This window comes from Lynx canadensis, chromosome A1 (genome assembly GCF_007474595.2).
Source record: "Lynx canadensis isolate LIC74 chromosome A1, mLynCan4.pri.v2, whole genome shotgun sequence".
Taxonomy (NCBI): Eukaryota; Metazoa; Chordata; class Mammalia; order Carnivora; family Felidae; genus Lynx; species Lynx canadensis.
Window position 1 is genome coordinate 137,772,439 of NC_044303.2, and position 20,992 is coordinate 137,793,430.

Consider the following 20,992-nt stretch of genomic DNA (forward strand, 5'->3'; position numbering starts at 1 on the left):
CAATTAGTGTTAAAAAAAATTAGGGGTTAAGAGAGCATGAAGAAGGATATAATAGAGTATCATGCCACTGTTGACTGCCAACAGAATGAAATACCTGCAAATTTATGTCACTGGAAATGTTAGATCTTGGGGAGGGGGCACAATTGTGGAACTGTTGCATTTCAGTAATTTCATACTGACCTTACATAATAAGATTTGATAACAGACTTGTGTTTAAGTGGCATTTAATATTCAGTAGAATGAGTCTAGTAAATGAGTCTAGTAAAAGCATTTTTGATTTCTAAGTTGAAAAGCCATTTTATAAAGTTCTGTAAATGATCTTTAAAGACCTGTTTTCATTTCTTTGCGATGCTTTTCATTTTTGTCATTATTTCTATACGTAAATACCTTTCTGGTTAAGGTTTTTAAAGTTCAAATAAAACATTCTCTTTTGAAATTTTTTTTTGCTACGTTGAGCCTATACCCTGTTCAGAACTTGGCTTATGTTGTATTGAATATAATTGATATAAAGTATTAAGTTTAATGTTTCAGCCATAAAGCACCAAAGAGATTTAACATAACCATTAGTGCATTCTTGGAATAGTGTATTGATGGTTTTAGTAAGAAAATTTTATTCTTTCTAAGAAAATGCAAGTTTTAAAATATCACAAATGGGATTCCTGATTTTAGATTGAAAATGCTTAATTTCTTCCTTAGATACATTGAGAAGTTTCCTTAACTACTGTTTGTTCTAGAAACTGGAACAACTCAATCAATATCCAGATTTTAACAACTACCTGATTTTTGTTCTTACAAAATTAAAATCTGAAGGTAAGTGAGGTTTGTATTGATAAAACTACTTGGAAATGTCTTCAAGATATATGAAAATATACTGAGAGTTATTAATTTCAAAGGTTTGCGTTTTATAGTAACCACTGGTTTACAGATGTGGAATGGGCAGAGAGATTTAAGAGTCCACTCTAAAGTTTAATTTAGATCCTTAATAAACATTCGATTGTTAATCGGGTGTTTTTATCATAAACTCCTTCATATTTTGTGAATGAAAAGTATTATGGAGTCTATTTTGGTATTTTGCTTGAATCCTTGTACATGAATGTCATAACAGATTGAATGCAGGATTTACTCATTAACTGAATATATGTGGATTCATAGAAAACAATTCAAAGTTCATATAACCAAAATGAAAAATCACTTGTCCTGTCACCCAGAGAGAATTTATTATTATTCTTGATTAATTAATTCTACAGTCTTATATGGCTATTTATTTTAAAATTTAATTAAAATTGGGACCATTCTCTTTATAAACTTTTGCGACTTTTTTAAAACTTCTAACTGTATATATTAAACAGTATAATGAAACTTTATTAACTATTCTTTTACAATGATTTTATTTAAAATTTTTTAATGTTTGTTAATTTTTGAGAGAGAGAGTGTGAGCTGGGGAGTGGTAGAGAGGGAGACACAGAATCTGAAGTAGTTTCCAGGCTCTGAGCTGTCAGCACAGAGCCTGACGCGGGTTTCAAACACACCACAAGATCATGACGTAATCCGAAGTTGGACGTTTAATTGACTGTGCCACCCAGGCACCCCCAGTCTACAATAATTTTAAACTTCAATTACTTTTGTGGCAATTCAAAGCATGAAAACTAGTTTTATTTTTAAATGATATGGTCATTTTATTGTATATATGTCAGTGTTTCCCACTAGACTTTATTCATTCATTTCTCAAATATTTATTGAGCACCATTTCATTTCCAGGCTCAGGGGCAATGAAAGTGAACAAAAAAATAAGAATTTCTGCCCTCATGGAACTTACATTGTAGTGAACTGTTTTTTATCGAGTTACCTGAATATTGAAGATTCTCTTCCTGGAACATTGTCAGACACACAAAAGGCGTGAAAATACTTATTATTAAGCAACTGATTGGCCTCTACTTGAAAGCACTATACCCTGTTCAGTGATTAGTGTTTCAGAAGCCATAGTGCAATTATTTAAAAAACAAACAAACGGAAAAAAAAAAAAACAGGGCACTTGGAGTTGGGAAGTCTTACACTCTGACACTGATTCTGACACTGATTTTACCTGTCTTACTTTTTCCAGCTATATAATGCCCTGTGTTAGACTGCCAGACCGTCTTGTCTGTAAGGGTTAGACATCCAAGGCTCTAGTGGGGTTAATTGCCTTCATGTGTAATAAAATCTCCTAATCTTACAGATTTTAATACTTGTATCAGATTTAATATTTTTATACAGTAAAGTAATTTTTTTAGATTAATTTTGAATGTTAATTTTAGGGATTTTAATTTGTGGTTGAGGGATGTAATGGCAACTTTAAAACTTTCTAAATCTGGGTTTTAAGAAACTGAAAATTACTTCAGCATATCTTGAAATTAAGCAACTAATATTCCTAGTTTGATAAATGTACTTGATGCTTTGTTTCTTAATACAGAAATTTATTTTTCCCACATACTAATTTGTAATCAAGTCAGTGTTACTCATTTTTTAAAGAACTTTATATTTAGGAAATGAATTTTTCTAAACTAATTGTTTTACTTGAAAATTTTAAATTTATTTTCACCAGTTCATCTATTCTCTGTCCTGTCCATCTGCACATCCTAAGTTCCACATATTAAAGATGTTTAAAATATTCTTTCTGAAAGCTTTTTTGAGATGTTAAGAATAAATAAGTATTTTTAAAAGCAAACAATTCAAATCACGAGCGGTTGGATATAACTGCCTCCAATTTATTAGTCACCATTTTTCACAGGACACGATAGAAGCTTAACATTTGTTTAACAGTTAATATTTCTTGTGCCTTATTTATCTGGGACATGAGCTTGTTATATTCCATTTTCTATTTAAAGAAAAACCTGGCATTGGGATCATCCTATTAGTGAAGGAACGTAAATAACATCTTGAAGTGGAAATGCTTATTTAGTAATCTTTTCACCATTTCTCTTGTGAATTTGTTTACTCTGAATCATGGAGGAAAATTTTAGATCTGGAAGAGACCTCAGAGATAGGCTCATCTAATTCCCTCGCTGTACAAATCAACAAATTGAGGCCCAGTAAAGTAAAGCCTTAACTTTAAAAAAAAAAAAAAGAAATGGGTGATCAGTGGCTCTTAATGCATTTAGGAGACAGGATATTTTTTATGTTAATGAAGATAAATATTTTAATATAGAATGCTTTATATTTTTAATTTTAAATCACTTCTACCTTGTGTTGTGGCCTATTAAAACTCGTCTTGTATCATTTATTGTAAGAATGATAGTGTGTATTATAAACAAATATGTTATTTGAATTAAAACTATCTGACTGAATTATTAAGGGCTAACAAGACAAAAAGGATTATTGCTTATCGAAGTTAAATATCTGGCTATTCATTTATTATATGGCAGTTTTAAACTTGCAAGTGAATTTAGAAGTGTTTTTGTTTCATTTTAACTTACTCATTGGAATGGGTTGTAATTGAAACCAGAAAGAAGTTACTAGACGGTGACAAAAGCTTTTAGCCTGTATTACTGTGATGGCCTGAGTGGGGTTTATGAGCAAAGAAATTTTGCTATCCTTTTGCCTCTCCATATGCTTCACCCTTTAATATTTCAGTGCCAATCAGATGATGGCAGCATGCTACAAACTAGAACAAGCTCGTGGTATTTTACTTATTTATTTTTTTAATGTTTACTTACTTTGAGAGAGAAGGAATCCCAAGTAGGCTTCGTGCTGCCAGCACAGACCTGACATGGGGCTTGAACTCAGGAACCCTGAGATCATGACTTGAGCTCAAATCAAAGTCGAACACTTAACCCTAGGCCACCCAGGCGACCCACGGCTATTTTATTTTTTTAAATAACGTGTGTAAAACAGTAGTGCTGTAATAGCATATTCTACTCACCACAACTTCATGTCTTCCAGTCCTTTGAGGAGGGTGATACTGTAGAATGCATCAAGTGTAGACTTGAGCCAGACTCCTGAGGTTCATATTTTGACTTCCTCACTTGATAGTCTTGTGTGACTTTGGCAGAGCCCTCAGTTTCTTCATTTGTGCAGTGGGATAATAATTCTTGTCTCATGGGGTTCTGAGGATTAAAAGCACACTATTTGGAATGCATTTAGCAGTGTTTAGTACCAAATAAGCATTCAGAAGATCCTAACTATTGCTAATATTGGTGGTGATGTCAGTTGGTAAAGCATCAATTACATTCTACTAGTGTTAAATTTCTTCTTAAAAATTTGTTAACACCCAGCTTTGGACTAAACGTTTTAATGTAAATTGTATTTAACTTCTGGAAATTTTAAAATTGTTTTACCCTTTTTTTTTTTTTTTTTTTTAGCTCAGAGTCAAGTGAAAAACATGATATAAATGAACGTCACTTATTTGTATGTGAAGGTGATCCCGTATTTTTTGTCGACTTAATTTTTTTAATAGATATTTTTAGTCACTAATACTTTGAGATCTGTAATTTGATGTTTATATCAGGTCCCAATAAAACTTGTGTGCAGTGGCCCTATGTAAACTAAATTAACTTTTTAAGTCAGTGGTTCTCAACCAAGTGCAATTTGGTCCTCCCTTGCCACCCACTCCACCCCTGCAACATTCCAGACATTATCTGGAAACATTTTTGTTACAACTTGGAAAGGTAATACTGGCATCTATGGTCAGGGGTACTGCTCAACGTCATAGGATGCACAGGACAGCACCCGATAAAGAATTATCTGAGCCACAATGTCCATGCCAAGGTTGAGAAACCCTGAACTACAAATCATGGAGCTAGTCTTTTGATAATTACTTATGATACTTTTTTCCTGGTTATAGCAAAATTATTGGAACGTTGCAATCAATTTTTGAGTAGGAGTATTTTAAAAGTTAGCGTCCTTGATACATTTTGAAATGAAAACTACTTTGAAACTCAATAATATTTTATTACAGACGAACCCACAAGATCATTGAGTGGTCTCATTTTGAAGAATAACGTGAAAGCACATTTTCAGAACTTTCCAAATGGTGTAACAGACTTTATTAAGAGTGAATGTTTAAACAATATTGGTGACTCCTCTCCTCTGATTAGAGCCACTGTAGGTAAGTTATACTGTTACAGTTTTGCTTATTCTGTTTGTAACTGGGTTGTTTTTTGAGATGATAGGCTGTTTTTTTTCAGCTTTATTTTTTATTTTTTTAAATTTTCTTTTTAAATGTTTATTTTTGAGAGAGCGAGAGAGCTCGTGAGCAGGGGAGGGGCAGGGAGAGAGGGAGACACTGAATCTGCAGCAGGCTCCAGGCTCTGAGCTGTCAGCACAGAGCCTGACACGGGACTCGAACCCACGAACCGAGAGATCATGACCTGAGCTGAAGTCGGACACTCAACTGACTGAGCCACCCGGGTGCCCTGAGATGATAGACTATTTCTGTAGGAATTTTTGTTACCCATTTCATGTTGAATTGTGAGGGAGGGGGAGAATTTTTCATTGCCACTTCTAAATGCTTTGGAAGTAATATTATTTATTATAGTAAAATCCCTTATTTAGTGAGACCATACTCACTGGTGGTTGGTTTAATCAAAGTTGGTTAAAATGGGGCATTAACAAATGGTGTTAATGTAGGATCACTGCCTTTTGTTTGCGTTCCTTGTTACCTGGCTTCCTTGTGTAATGCATGGAAGCTTTCTTTACACGGAAAGGAAATTTTATTAAAACAACGTAAGAATGGGACCTTAAATCTTACTATGTTCTACTCTTGTTTTTAATATTTGCTTTGTCTAATTACAGCAGTTTTTTTAGTCTTTTCAGAGTGTTCAGCTTGAGTGAAAGAACGACTATCCGTTTATTGAATTAAGATGTTTAATTTTTTAATTATAGCTGGTGTAAATAGGTTTGGGAGTGAACACAACTGACTATTGGTAACATCAGTTCGTGGAAGCAGAACTAGGCAGGTGGACTCTAGAGGGGCCTAGTAATGGGCAGTGTTCAGTATGCTATGGGGCTTAAGCAGCTCAATTTTACAAGGACCTAGAAATAGAACGCTTCTGTTAATCTAGCAGGTTGGTTGAATGGAGATTGGTTACTGAGAACTTCCATAATGATTCAGTCATTTTCATTAAAAGTTCTCTACTTTTGTATTTTTTGTCTCATGGGTTTGAAAAGTGCCCAGTTCATCTTTTACCTAAAATAACCAAAGGCTCTGTGGCTTCTCTCAAAATATTAACGTCTTAATTATGCACATTATGCACACTGATTTTACATGGGATGGGTAGAGGTCATTTCTGTTTTGACAAAAGGGAATCCCTAGTTTATTCTGATGGACCCTCCTATGCCTTTCCAGTGCTCTGCCAGCTCTTGACACTGGTAAAAAGAATGGTGAGTGTATGCCAGACTTTAAAAATTTTTTAAATCTTCACAGTACATATTAGGAATCTTGCCAAGGAAGTTTATTTGAAAAGACTACATTGCACTGACTGTGATAATTCTTTAAGCAAATATAAAATTATTTCTCTTGTTTAAGAACATATGGTTGGTTTGTAATTTTATTATTTTAGTGACTGTCATTTGTGTTTCAACAATGTGGGAACGTTTCTGTAGAATGAATTCATAGAGGTAGCATTACTGGGTCAAAGTGTGGTGTTTAAGCATTTAAAATTTTAATAGGTATTGCTAAGTATACAAATTTTCACTCCCACCTTTGCTATATACACTGAGAATTACAATTTTTCGCTTTTTTTTATTTATTTATTTTTTTAATGTTTATTTATTTTTGAGACAGAGAGAGACAGAGCATGAACGGGGGAGGGGTAGAGAGAGAGGGAGACACAGAATCGGAAACAGGCTCCAAGCTCTGAGCCATCAGCCCAGAGCCCGACGCGGGGCTCGAACTCACGGACCGCGAGATCGTGACCTGAGCTGAAGTCAGACACTTAACCGACTGCGCCACCCAGGCGCCCCTACAATTTTTCGCTTTTAACTGGGATGCTAGGCATTAGAAGATTTTTTGGGAGTGGTTGAAATTATATGGGCCAGTTAAATTTGAATTTGTTGGTCTTTGACCATTTAATGCTTTTCTAGCAGAAGTAACGAATGTCAGCAATCTGTTAGTGCCAAATTGTAGGCTGGCATTTAATTTTTATTACTGCTTGTTTTAAGACATGGTTGGCTTTATTGAGGCAGATCCAGAGCTTTCTCTCTACCTCACTTCTTACATATTTTAACTTCAGGAAAGAATAAATGGCGAGAAGGAACAGCTCTACTATTGGCCTTGCTGCTTCTTGATTTTATTAGAATATTTTAAAGGTTATGTCTGAAAATGCTATCAATACATTGATGACCTTACCATATAATTTAGAATTTTTTTAGTGCAGAGTACATATTGACCAACAACTTTACATTTTTTAGCTCTTTGCCATTGAGAGCAACATTCTCAAAACTAACAGTGGAAAATTGAAAAACTGTTTATACGCCCAAACTGTAGAATTTGCTACGGTAATGATCATTGAGTACTTACTGTATTTATTATGTGCCAGGCATTTTGTTTGCATATCTCACTTCTCAAAGTAACAACGCTTTTTTTTTTCTTCACTTTTACAAATTAGTACTTTGAAGTTTGGAGTACTTGTAATTCACCTACTGTCAGTGTTTATACAGATCTTATGGTACTAAAAGATCTAAATCATCAAACATCCTGTACTATCTTATGTTAAATTTGCTAGGGCAGAGGAAAACACTAACATAAAACTTATTGCATTATTACCGTGTATAACAAAACTTTTGTGTTATGTATTTGTATATTTGCAAGTTCATTAACTATCACAACTGATCTATACAACACAGTTGAAACAGTCTAGTCAGGGTGACATGATCAGTCAGCGTGTGCCCCTCAGCCTTCAAGATGCAAGATCACTTTGACAGTGATTCAGTTCCGTAAGTGGGAACTGTTGGAGAAGTGTGTGGGTCTTCCACACCAGAGGGATTATTGGGCACAGGATTGTTTTCACTTGATGGCTCATCTGCTTTCACTCTCCCTACCATGGTCTGTGGCTGAGATCCTAGCTTAAGTCAGAGAGCAGATTGCAACTTTCTTAATGTATTTTTGTTTGAAACTAACAGACTCCTACTCATCACCCAGTGATTAAGCACATTTTGGTATATTTCTTTCTACTCTTCTGTAGAAGAGGAACACTTTTGACCCTTGAAGAACACAGATTTGAACTGCATGCGTCTGTTTTTAGGCTAAATTTTTTTTTCAATAAATACAATAGAGTATTCTAAATGTGTTTTCATTATGATTTTCATAGCATTTTTTTTTTCTGTAGCTTACTTGTAAAAACAGTACAATACATGTAATACACAAAGTATATATTAGTCAACTGTTTATGTTATCCCTGAGGATTCCGGTTAGCAGTAGGCTATTAGTTAAGTTTTGGGGAGTCAGCAGTTATATGTGGATTTTCGACTGAGGGGAGCCAGTGCCCCTAACCCCCTGCATTGTTCAAGGGTTAACTATAATTTTTTTTTTTTAAAGGAAGAAGCAAAATTGTTTTTATTCAAAAAACACTATTAACTACATAGAAAGTTCTAAGGAATCTAGGAAAAAAATCTAAAACCAATATGTGAATTTAACTAGATTACAGATTCCAAAAATCAATAATCAATTGTATTTCTGTATATGTACTGGCAAAAAAAAATCAAGCCTTGCTTTCTCATCTCTTAATGGTATTATATGATGGGCAGAGATTCTTAATTTTAATGTAGCCCAGTTCACCAATCTTTGTGGGTTAACTTTAATTTTAATGAGGGGAACTACTGGTATTGTTAGAAAAGGGCAGCAGTAGTTGTTGCCCTTTTTGTAGTACAAAAAGAGTAGTCTTTTTGTGCAGATAATTGTTAAAATACAAAAGAGGGCAAAGTGTTGGAAAATAAGATTAGAAACATCTGATTTATGCTGTGGTTTTTCTACAGGTGTGCTGTTGTGGAAAGGGGGGTCCTGGGTGAACGTTATTATTTACATGGTGTGGAGGTCCTGGGCTGATTTGAGGCATTTAAGTGAAAGTGTGTGCATGTGTGCATTCACATGGCAGTATCTGACATAATGCAGTCAGATTTCCTAAATGTGTATGTTTTCTTTCAAGGTATTTTGATTACAACCATAGCCTCCAAGGGAGAATTGCAGAATTGGCCTGACCTCTTACCAAAACTCTGTAGCCTGTTGGATTCTGAAGATTACAACACTTGTGAGGTAAAGAAATTTGCTTCTTACATACTTTTTCTTCTCTGTTTTTCTCATCTAGTTGTGTATTTGTAACCTTTGAGAAAAATAATTCTATGAAACACAGAACTTCAAAACTTAGAAGTTTCAAGTTACCCTTTTGCTTTACATTAGTGACCATTTATCTTACTGTTTTCTATAACGACTGTTAAGTTATAAAGGTTCTTTACTATAATTCCTACAAGAAAGTGCAATTGTTTAATCTGTGTAGTAGTTTTCAAAGATAGATTTAAATTTACCAAATTTACCAACCATGATTACTTTTTTGCTTTCTCTAGGTTGTTTCTGTGCCTCTTATGACATGTCCACAGTATATGTAATCTAGTTTTTATCATGTAGTAATTATAATCTCGTTTGCCACTCACTGATCAAATTAACAGCAACCTTTCCATATGGGAAAGGGAGTCTGTGTGGATTCCTCATTTTATGTATCTCTTTTATTAGCCGGCTTCCCATTTGTGTAGAAATCTGTTTTGAATGGGAACCATTTTAGGTGTTTTGCTTCTTCAAAGGCAGGGACTCCTCTCCCTCTCAAGAAAGCAAGCCTTGCTCGTAGACAGGACAAGCACTGAAATAACCTAACAAAATCAGGTGGCCTTTTGACTTGGCAGTTTGTCGCCTGATCTGAAAGAGGAAAAGGAGGGACTGAGAGAGAGGGAGTAAGCAGAGGGGTCTTTAAAGTCACACTTTTCCCTCCCTAAAAACAAAAACAAAAAAGATGTACTTTCCCATATGTACATTTTCCAGTAATGCCTTGGAAATACACTGGTAAGATTACAGAAGAACTGAAATAGTAATTGTATTCAGCCATTAAGTAAGAGTTGATTAAAATTTAAATCATGCTTTGGTATAGTGGTAACAACACGAAAGGAGATCAAAATATTAGAAAGCACTTACCAAGAATAAAAAAATTAAAACTACAGTAATCATGAAATTTTGGAGCTTCTATAGAAGTCGTATTTTAAATATTTATTTTGAGAGAGGGGGAGAGGACGTGAGTGGGGGAAGGGGCAGAGAGGAGATCCCAAGCTGGCTCTGCGCTGATAGTGCGGGGCTTGAACCCACAAACGAGATCACAACCTGAGCAGAAACCAGGAGTTGGACACTTAACCGACTGAGCCACCTAGGCACTCCCATAAGTCACATTTTAAAGAGAAAGTATTCTTCTATTAATTGTACGAGGAAAGTAAGTACCAGGTTTCTGCTCCTGATGGAATTACAAGCAATAAATGAGATGTTCAAGGTGTTAGTAGGTTGCATGTTGTGTACTGGCAGGAGCTCTAGGTTAACCCCTTTGGTGTAAAATGGATGTAGGGAAATAGTTGCTAATTTGAATTTTTTTGCCTGTTTACCATGTTTTGTCACCATTACCCAATGAATGGTTTTACATATAAGTAATTTTTAAAAGATATTAAGACTTCTTTTTGACCTAAAATTGAAAAGAATATTTCAGGAGAAGTGAGCTTTTTCAGTTAGATAATATTTATTATAGTCCTTCCCAACCAAAATATCCTTTAATTTTAAGTCATTAAATGCTAGGATAAAAATGTACTATTATGTTTAAGCTAAGATTTTAGATACTTCAATGGTAAAATGATTTCTGTATTAAAATTGATGACTAAATTTATGGGTTTTATGAGAGCTGAAAACATTTATACAAATTAGTCAATATTCTTCAGTTTGCTTTTAAAATGTCTTCATTTATGGGGCACCTGGGTGGCTCAGTTGGTTAAGCGTTCGACTTCGGCTTAGGTCATCATCTATGATCTTTGGGTTCAAGCTCTCTGTCAGGCTCTGTGCTGACAGCTCAGAGCCTAGAGCCTGCTTCGAATTCTGTGTCTCCCTCTTTCTCTGCCCCGCCCTCCCTCCCCCCACTTGTGCTCTGTCTCTATCTCAAAAATAAACATTAAAAATAAAATGGCGTCACTTTTAATTAATTGTAATAATTTAAATATCTTTCACAGGGAGCATTTGGCGCCCTTCAGAAGATCTGTGAAGATTCTGCTGAGATTTTAGATAGTGATGTTTTAGATCGTCCTCTCAACATCATGATCCCCAAGTTTTTACAGTTCTTCAAGCACAGTAGTCCAAAAATAAGGTATCTGTGTAGCCAGTATCAAATTAATTTGTAAACTGTAAGCCTGACCACTCTCATTTTCCATTACCTAATATTTTTGTGATTGGCAGAAGATGCTGATATTCCACAAAGGTGAACTTCAGTAGTTGAAATGTACTCCTTTCATAGCAAAACACATGAAATGTGAACTTTATCTGATGAAATTTTCATCCAATACGATAGTTCTCTACCTTCTAGATGGTATGCTTCAAAGATCCTTTGTGTAAGGCTGAAAGTCATTGTGTTTTGGGGGTGTTGTCATGTTGTTTTTGTTTTAATTTATGAATCTTGCCAAGTACAGGTACCTTCATTTGCAGCTTTGTGGTAAAAATTGCTCCAATACGACATCTGAATTATTTAGTAATTTCAGTTTAAGCGTTTTACATCTAATTTAAAACACTTTGAGCGTGAAGGTAGAAGAATTTTTGAGTACATTCAGATCAGTAGGGCCAATTGGCCACAAGTTAACCTTGGCCTGCTTTGTTTTCCTGTTATATCCCTAGTTCCTTGAGCAGTGCCTAGCATATAGTTGTTGAAATATTTTGGAATATTAGCCTTTGAGTAACTTGATTATCATCACTTGTCCTGTTGAGCTATAATTATCATGATGCTTTCACACTTTTGAGGTGTGTGAGACTCCTGTAACTTCACCAAAAGTTCCCCAGGCTGCTCTACTCGTTTTTTTGTGTTTTTTGTATTTTTCTTTTTGCTTTCTGCACTTAATTCTCCTTTTGTCTTTTGCTTATCATTAGTATGGAAAAGTCAGTGCTTTTCTGATTGTCAGTTGCTCTGATTTTTATTGTTTCCCATTGTCAGTGCTTCATGCTTTTAGGTAGAATGATCAAACACCATATTACTATTTAAAGTAGAAATTGTGCAGGATCCCAGAGGCAGAGATATCCAGCTGCATGAACTTTATGCATAGGCTGTAACTGTTTAGATGTTCATTGGAGTTTATTCCAAGATTCCAAGCTGTATTCTGAAGGATTCTCATTTCAACAGTGTGACCAGAGGGTAATCAGGAATCTTTTTCTTGCTTAAATTCTTTATTTCTTTTTCCTTTATCTCGATCTAATTTTAATTACTTTTCATCGTAAGTCGTACTTAATACAGTGTTCTCACAGTGGAAACTTAATAGATGCTTAATTTATGGTAGTGTCATGCAAACAAATAATGACATTTTACTCTTCCTGACGTAGTTAACTAGAGTTCATGTTCCCTAGGAAGTCTTCTCCTCTTAATCTTTCAACTAAGGTGATGAAAAAAGGTATAGTTATTTGCATATTTTTCTTTACTCCTAAGAAAGTCACTTTTTTTGTGACCCAATTCTTAACAATTGAAAGAAAAACAGAAAAATCCAAAAAGCATATTCCTGGCAATTGGCATACCATTACTAGATATAACAGTGTTTTGTAATTTTAATACATTTTTGTGGGTGGACATTTGTTTAAAACTTGACTAGGTGGACTTCAGTAATATAGAAATGTTTTTGTTTAGTGACTCTTCATTACTACCCATTTGAGATTCTGTTGTACATACCATTAAATTTTTTTCTTCATTTTAACATGTATTTGGGTAAATGTATTTGCTATGTATTTTAGCAATGCGTTAAGCTTCATCTTTATATTTTATTCTATATTATTGTTTAATGCCTTATTTATACAGTTTAACTGATACTTTTTATGTACTATTAAAAGTGGTTTTCCATCTCAAAATAACTGCTGAACTTTGAGAATATAGAATGAGGCAAAGGATTATAGCTTTATCCATTACAGGATTAAGCAATTGAAAAATCAGAGCCACTTGATTTTTTATAAATCCTACCAGAAATACACAAAGTTGAGTTATCATTCTTAGCTCATGACCTTCTCATCTTGGCCCACTTGCATTTAGTCTTTAGTTACATATTAGTTATTTTTAATAATAAGCACTCCAACCTACCATCCAGAATGAAAGCTAAGGTCTTGACAGCAACCTACATCTAATCCTGACTTGACCCTTCCCTTGGATTGTTAAAAAACAATTATTGAAAATATATATGATATGTAAAAAAATGTATATATATATCTGTATGTGTTTTTAACTTTATAAATAGTATTTTACTGAACTTAATCTTTGGTGACTTTTTAAATTTAATATTTTGCTAGGATTCGTCCATATTTTGTCATTATAGCTCATTTGTTTTGACAACTGTATAGTACCTCATACAAGGTTTACACAATTTATTCATGGTCTTCCCCTTGAACCCCCCCTAAGCCTTTGGGTGGCTTCCAGGTACTTGCTAGTGTGGATAGTGCTGTTGAAAACATTTGCTTGTCTCCTTTTGTCTATTTGCAAGAGTTTCTAGGAAGATGTAAAGTCTTTGGGGAGGAATTTCTAAGACACTGGGCACATAACAAGGAAAGAACCCCAAACTGTTTTCCAGGGCGTTTGCATCAATTCATACTTTCTATTAACAAAGGAAAAGTTTCTCTGGGTGCATATATTCCGCATTTAGTATTGTTATGTATTTTAATTTTTGCGAAATAGAAAATTGTGTTTCATTATGAGCTTGATGGTTATTTCTGTGTCATTGGTTATGTTGAATATCTTGTCATAGGTTTATTGGGTATCTGGTACCTTCTTCTGTCGCCTTTTTCTCTTGGGTTATCAGAAGAAGAGGCAGACAGAAAAAAAACTATAGTTTCATGATAAGTACTGTGGAAAAATGAGAGTAAGGGCTTAGAGGTATTTTACATAGAAGTTTCACTGTACAGGTAACATTTGTGTAGAGATTCTGAACAAAGTAAAGTAACACATCTTTGAAAGGTCAAGGGGAAAGACATTTAAGACCAGGAACAAGTATAAAGGTCCTAGAGTTAGGAACAAGCCTTTTACACTGACCAAAAAAGAAAACTTTGCATCATACTAGGAAGCGTAGGGAGTAACCACACTGTAGTGGAATGTCTAGGCCAATAGTCAGCAAACTGTGACCCATGGGGCCAAATTCAGCCCATAACATATGAATTAAGAATGATTTTATACTTAAAAAGGTTATGTTTGGGGGTGGGGGTGAACGTGCCACAGAGGTCTTATGTGACCCACAAATCTTAAAATATTACCATTTGATCTTTTGTAGAAGATATAGATTGTGTTTTATTGGAGAAATCTGAACAAGGGTATAATGTGATCTTATTGGAGTAATCCTCATAGGAAATCATGGCTTGGACTAGGGAAGAAGTGAAGGTGGTTAAGAAGTGATTGGATTATGGGTATATTTTTACAGGTAGTGCCATTAGGAGTTGCTATGGCATTGAGTTGACTATGTCTTTAGTTTTAAAGGAATGTGTACCCATTATATATATCCATTATGCCTCTGCCCACCATCCCACTGTTCAGAGGTATCCACTCTTAAAAATATGCACATGTCCTTTTTGAGTCTCTCCACTTTCAGAGAAGTACTAATGTTCTGCACCCTGCATTTTTCACTTAAGATTCATACTCTATGTGAGCTACACAGAGAGTTTGACTCATTCTTTTCAGGGTGTGTATACATATATGTGTGTGCCATATATATATAAATACATACATTTATGGCTCTACATACACCATAATTTTTTTTACGGAGGAGTATTTAAGTTCTTGTCAATCTTCTGTAAATAGAAAATGCTTCAGTGAGCATGTGTTAAATGTTAAATTTTGTTTCTAGGTCTCACGCTGTTGCATGTGTCAATCAGTTTATCATCAGTAGGACTCAAGCTCTGATGTTGCACATTGACTCTTTTATCGAGGTAAGATTGTCTCTCTCCCCTTCCCCCCACCCCCATTTGCTTTGGGGGAAGTTAGAAAATGTTAAATTATTTGATAGTATTAAAATTGGATACAGTGTAGACTTTGTGATTTTTGTTAACTAAAAATAAAAGCACTTTTCCTCTATTACTGATTTTTTTTTTTTTTTAACGATACAAACATCGATTATGGAATTTGGGTGTTTAATATCTTGAGTATTTTGTTTGTCAAATTTTATCAAATTTTTTGTTTGAATATACTATTCAAATTCCAAATGTAAATTAAGTCTCCCAGCTATTTTGCAGTATTTGAAACATGAAACATTGGTGAGTTTGAATCATCTTAACTTGATAAAGAATCTGAAGGCATAGACTAAAAGGACGGTGCTTCATTTTCCATTGGTTTCCATTGTAAAATTAGAGGTGTCATGGAAAAAATTGACTCTTAAATCTCGTCAAGCATTTCTAAAGTCCCTTTTACCTTTTCGATAAAAGCAGAAAGGCAACAACAGCATTATTTTCTGGCCATGAACCCTAAGGAACAGGATTTTTTCAGAACTGCTACCACTTGATCACCACAGTTGTGAACAAGTTGTTAAAGTTCCTTAAGCATTTCACTTTTATTTTCATTAAATCAGAGTTTAATAGTTCATTCCTTTCCAGCTATTAAAAATTTTAGAGGCCATCCTGCTAGAATTTTTGTTGGGAAATTATAAGAAAGGAGGGGGAAATGGTGTCCTCTTTTCCCTCATCACTTAAATTGACAAGCTTTTTTCTGAACATATCTTACCAGTAGACTATGAGTAGTAGCCATAAGGATCCTGTAGCCATTTAAAAGTTGAAACTAAAACACGAGTCTTCAGTGGATATTGCCGAGTCCTATGAATTAGGCATTGTGCTTGGTGCTAGGGATAGATACATAAATAAATGTTATGCCTCAAGGTGTTTTCAGTCTGGTTTGGTGTAGAAGGTAGTGGATTATCTCAAGGTCTGGCGTCAGCCTGCCTGGGTTCAAATCTCAGCTCCACAGCTGCTAACTTTGGGCACATTATTTAACATGTTTTCCATTACCTTCTCTATAAAATGAGGCTAATAATTTACCTTGTTGGATTGTTAAAAAGATACTTGCTGTAACTAAATTGGAACAGAGCCTGCTATTCCAGAGCTATTTCATAGCTTAAAACAGGAACAGGGATAGATACACCAATATCTTATATAGAAATATAATTTAGAATAAAAGCTACTAAATTTCCTCAGAAAACAAAAATTCCACAGGACCATACTCAGCAAGTGGAGCAAGAACATCTCCCAACATTTTAAAGTCTTTTCCATTAGTGTTCCATTACCATTTTAACGGTTCTTTCCTACTTGATAATCCTACAAGATTCAACTAGTTCTCCATCCTATGAGAGCAGTCAACATCCATAGGAAGCACCTGACACATAGTAGGCCCTCGATAACCATTTGCTAAATGAAGAAATGGATCAGTTATTTCTTGAATTATTGTTTTTATCAGGGGCAGGTGTTACGTCTGCTGAGTCTGACAATATTGACTGAAAAGTGTATTGGTTACTATTATGTGGCTAAGACCTATCTTGGCAAAGCTAAATACTCATACTTAAGACAACATTAAATTTAACGAAGAATGTGTATTGAACCTATAAGCAACGCTGTCGGAGTATTCTCTGTGTAAAATATATATCTATCTGATGAAAAGAGGAACTATAGAGGTTTCAAAGCATCTGATGCAGAGGCAGAACTTGGGGAAATCGAAGATCGAAGTTTTTAAAATTGTACATCAGTACTTCACATACTGTCACATTTGATAGTTGAACTTCTCCATTGTTTTATCCGTTGTAATAAGGTTTCAAGTTCATCTGTTTGGAGATGTTTCTCTGGTTTTTGGTTTTGGTTTTGTTTCTTTTTTGTTTTTTGGCTTTTTGTTTTTAAAGATTGTGGGACATCGAAGTTTTCTTAATGTTTATTTATTTTGAGTGGGGGGGTGGTGGCACAGCACGAGTGGAGGAGGGGCAGAGAGAGAGAATTCCAGACAGGTTCCACACCACCAGCACAGAGCCCGATGTGGGGCTCAAACTCAGAAAACCATGAGATGATGGCCTGAGCCAAGATCAAGAGTGGGATGCTTGAATCGACTAAGCCATCCAGGCTCCCCCACGTTAAATTTTTTTAAATAATCTTTTTATTATAATTCATGTGTATGTGTAGATAAAATTCAGGAATGAGATGGGGGAGGGTTACAGTTTCTACTTCTTATATCTCCACTTTGCAATCTCTACATAACACAGCTTGTTGGTATAAGGAAATGAATCTGGACTTAAAATTCCATGAAAACCAAATTCAGATGCCCCCTGGGTAGCAAGTTATGTAACTTCTAAACTTCTTTATCTGTAAAATTGTATAACAACATCTTAGAGAAGACTAAATCAAATAGTCTGTTGTTTATTCAGGCTTTTTGCCCCCTCACCTTGGTGACAAACCTGTTTGGGAAAACATAATCTTGATTGCTACTTTCACTATTTTTTCAGTAGTTGGCTTGGAGAACAATAAGTAGTTTGGGGTTAAGTTGTTGGAAACTCAGCATACATTTCCCAGTTATTGATACTTTTAGAGAATTTGTACCTGTTACTACCCTAAAAATTGGGATTGGTAGAAATAATCTCTTGACCGTAATTTTGAAGGAAAATTAAATTGTATTCTGAAGATTATCTTCTTCTGGGTGAGGGAGATGAATGCCCCATGTCCTAATGACATGGTTTTATTCTCACAAACTAAAATTACCTTAAAACATACCCAGTCAGTGGTATCTGCGTGGCTCAGTCAGTTGAGTGGCCAACTTTGGTTCAGGTCATGACCTCATGGTTCATGGGTTTGAGTGTGGACCCGTGTCATGCTTAGCGCTGACAGCGAGGAACCTGCTTCAAATTCTGTCGCCCCCTCTCTCTGCCCCTCCCCTGCTCATGTTCATTCTCTCTCTCTCTCTCTCTCTCTCTCTCTCTCTCTCTCAAAGATAAACATAAAAACAAAAACAAAACCCACAACCAATCATACTGTCTCCAAAAGAATGGCTTTAGGTCATTTACCAAAGTCATGGGTTTTGACAATTATCATCCTACATTTAATTAATTGTCTTATAACCTAATATTTCAGGCCAATTAATTCCATCTTTATTTGTACCTTCTTAGAGTTTCTTTAAATGTTACCAACTTACAGATGACTGGTTATTATGTATAAACCTTTCTAATACATTGAAATGCTTAACAAGAGAAAAATTTCTCATGCAATAGAACCTCTTTGCATTGGCTGGTGATGAAGAACCAGAGGTACGGAAAAATGTGTGCCGGGCACTTGTGATGTTGCTTGAAGTTCGAATGGATCGCCTGCTTCCTCACATGCATAATATAGTTGAGGTAATACAAACAACTTAAAGACACTCGCCTCATTTTTCCCCCAAGAAAATCCTTGAGATAAAAATGCATAATATCAAATTTATTTAACAATTTATTTAACACATTTGTTGGGGATGAATAATGAAAACAGTTATGGCCTTAAAATTATAAGTTATCTTTATGGTGACTTTTCTCTCATGAGATTTAAGATGTGTATAGAGAGGGAAAATTATTTAAAGGAATAGATGGCTTTTAACCAGAATAACTAGCAAATATTTAAATTATTTGTGTTTATCAGATACGGGTTAGACTAAGTGATCACTAAAACTGTGGTACATTAAGTAGCACATTCTTGTGTCATTGGAGTTTGGAATTACAGTGTTTGTTTTCCACCCATTACTGGTAAAATTATTCTGATCCACTTGTGATTTATGGTAACAGTGAAATTTCTGAGAAGACATAATTGCTATAGTTTTTTTTTTTAAGACTCAGTCCCTATGCAATTAAAATAATTTTACTAGGAAATTCTGAGTATGTTGATCATAGATTAGCCATATTTAAAGGAAGTAGTACATAGCACCAAGGTAAAATTATTATTAGAACAAAATAACTTGTTTGGGCAGTACCTAGTACTGCTAGTGTCAAACTCTAGCACCTAGTTTTCATATTATTGGATATAGTTGTGTGTGAGTAGTATATAGCTTGGCAAGTGTGTGAGAATGTTATTTAGATCCTTTGTATGTTAGAGAGAAAATCTTTTTTTTAAAGGTTGGGGTCTAAGACCTGTTAGGAAAAGGCTAGCATTGATAGTGCACAGCCAGTCCTTTTCTGAAGCGTATGGAAGGGTCGTTGTAGAAATAAAGGTATGTAGCAGCACTAAATGGGAATAAGGTACATTTTCTCTGATGAACTTATTCTCTCTGAAGTGCTTAGAAGAATCAGGTGGAGTTAGTTGAAAGTTTAGTGAAAGCTGGAGCTAACCAGAAAGTTAAAGACTTTTATTTTATCATTTGCTAGGGCCATGTCATAGCTGGGAAGCCAGCGTAGAACCGTAGAGTTCTACGATTGTTCAGCGATACTGAGCTTGGTAGTAGGACATGGTATGGAATGTAGTAGGGGTTGGCCTATCATATCTTTTGCGTTGCCATGTTTAGCCCTGTGAGATGTTGCAGTCAGGGAGAGAGTGCGTATAAAAGCTTCATCCATCATTTGACGTCATTTCCACGCCCATATACATTGGGAAATGCTATGAGTGCCTTTGATTATATTTATTTTGTTTTTGCATATTTTAAAAGATTTAAAAGATTTTTGGGGCGCCTGGGTGGCTCAGTCGGTTAAGCGTCCGACTTCAGCTCAGGTCACCATCTCACAGTCCGTGAGTTCGAGCCCCACATCGGGCTCTGAGCTGATGGCTCAGAGCCTGGAGCCTGCTTCCGATTCTGTGTCTCCCTCTCTCTCTTCCCCTCCCCCGTTCATGCTCTGTCTCTCTCTTGTCTCAAAAATAAATAAATGTTAAAAAAAAAATTAAAAGATTTAAAAGATTTTTTAAAAGAGGGGTAGACACAAAATTTGGATAAATTTTATGATCAGGTGTTCCTACAGTTAAGAATGAATTTGCCTTGGCATGTTCAAAGGACATGATAAACCTATTTTCTCGGAAACTATAAATTATAGTAGCACTAAGAAATGTCGCTAGTTCTTTCCAAATTAAAAAAAAAATTAACTTTTGTAATTGTATAATATGTATATGTCACTTTATATTCGTGAAAATACAAAAGACAGCTTGAGTTGTTACATTATAAAAAGATTCTTCGTTTTAAAGAAAGGTATAATGGACTTTCTTATTTTGATGTTTCTAGGAAAAGTGTTTGTTAATACATTTCATAAACTAAAATACACCTGTACAGAAGCAGATAGGCCAGACATGCTTAGGACACTTTTCATTAAGCAACATTCTATACCAGTGGTTCTTCAGTTTGGCTGCATTTTAAAATTGACTCAGAAACTTTTAAAAATCCAAAGCCTAGGTTGAGAATCACTATAAAGTTCAAGGCCACAGCAGAGGATGACCATTAGCTTGCTGGAAAAAGGTTAGGTTTATTTTAATTGTGTGATTTAAACTGATTAATACTAATGCTTTGTTTGTAGTACATGCTCCAGAGGACGCAAGATCAAGATGAAAATGTGGCTTTGGAAGCCTGTGAATTCTGGCTCACTTTGGCTGAGCAACCGATATGCAAAGATGTACTCGTAAGGCATCTTCCTAAGTAAGTGTTCGTTCTGCTGAATGCTACCTTGTTCTTATATTTAACAGTGAGTCCTCGTTTTTGCATTTTTAGATTGCATTCTTCTGCCGTTAGGGAATGAAATTCTAAATGAGTTAGACTTAATTTTACTTGGTATAACTGTCGATTATAACTAAAGAGATTTTTCAAGAAGCGGTTTT

The 20,992-nt window shown here is 35.0% G+C and overlaps 1 protein-coding gene across 3 annotated transcripts in view; it reads left to right on the top strand.

Moving 5' to 3' along the window:
- Positions 1-20,992, top strand: part of TNPO1 (transportin 1) — a 95,476-nt gene that overhangs the window by 39,790 nt on the left and 34,694 nt on the right. For all 3 annotated transcript variants that reach the window (XM_030322778.2, XM_030322772.2, XM_030322788.2), the window contains exons 3-9: positions 735-810; positions 4,934-5,083; positions 9,120-9,226; positions 11,221-11,354; positions 15,061-15,142; positions 18,445-18,567; positions 20,695-20,813. In XM_030322778.2, the coding sequence (XP_030178638.1) occupies positions 735-810; positions 4,934-5,083; positions 9,120-9,226; positions 11,221-11,354; positions 15,061-15,142; positions 18,445-18,567; positions 20,695-20,813 (791 nt within the window). The remainder of the gene's footprint in view (positions 1-734; positions 811-4,933; positions 5,084-9,119; positions 9,227-11,220; positions 11,355-15,060; positions 15,143-18,444; positions 18,568-20,694; positions 20,814-20,992) is intronic.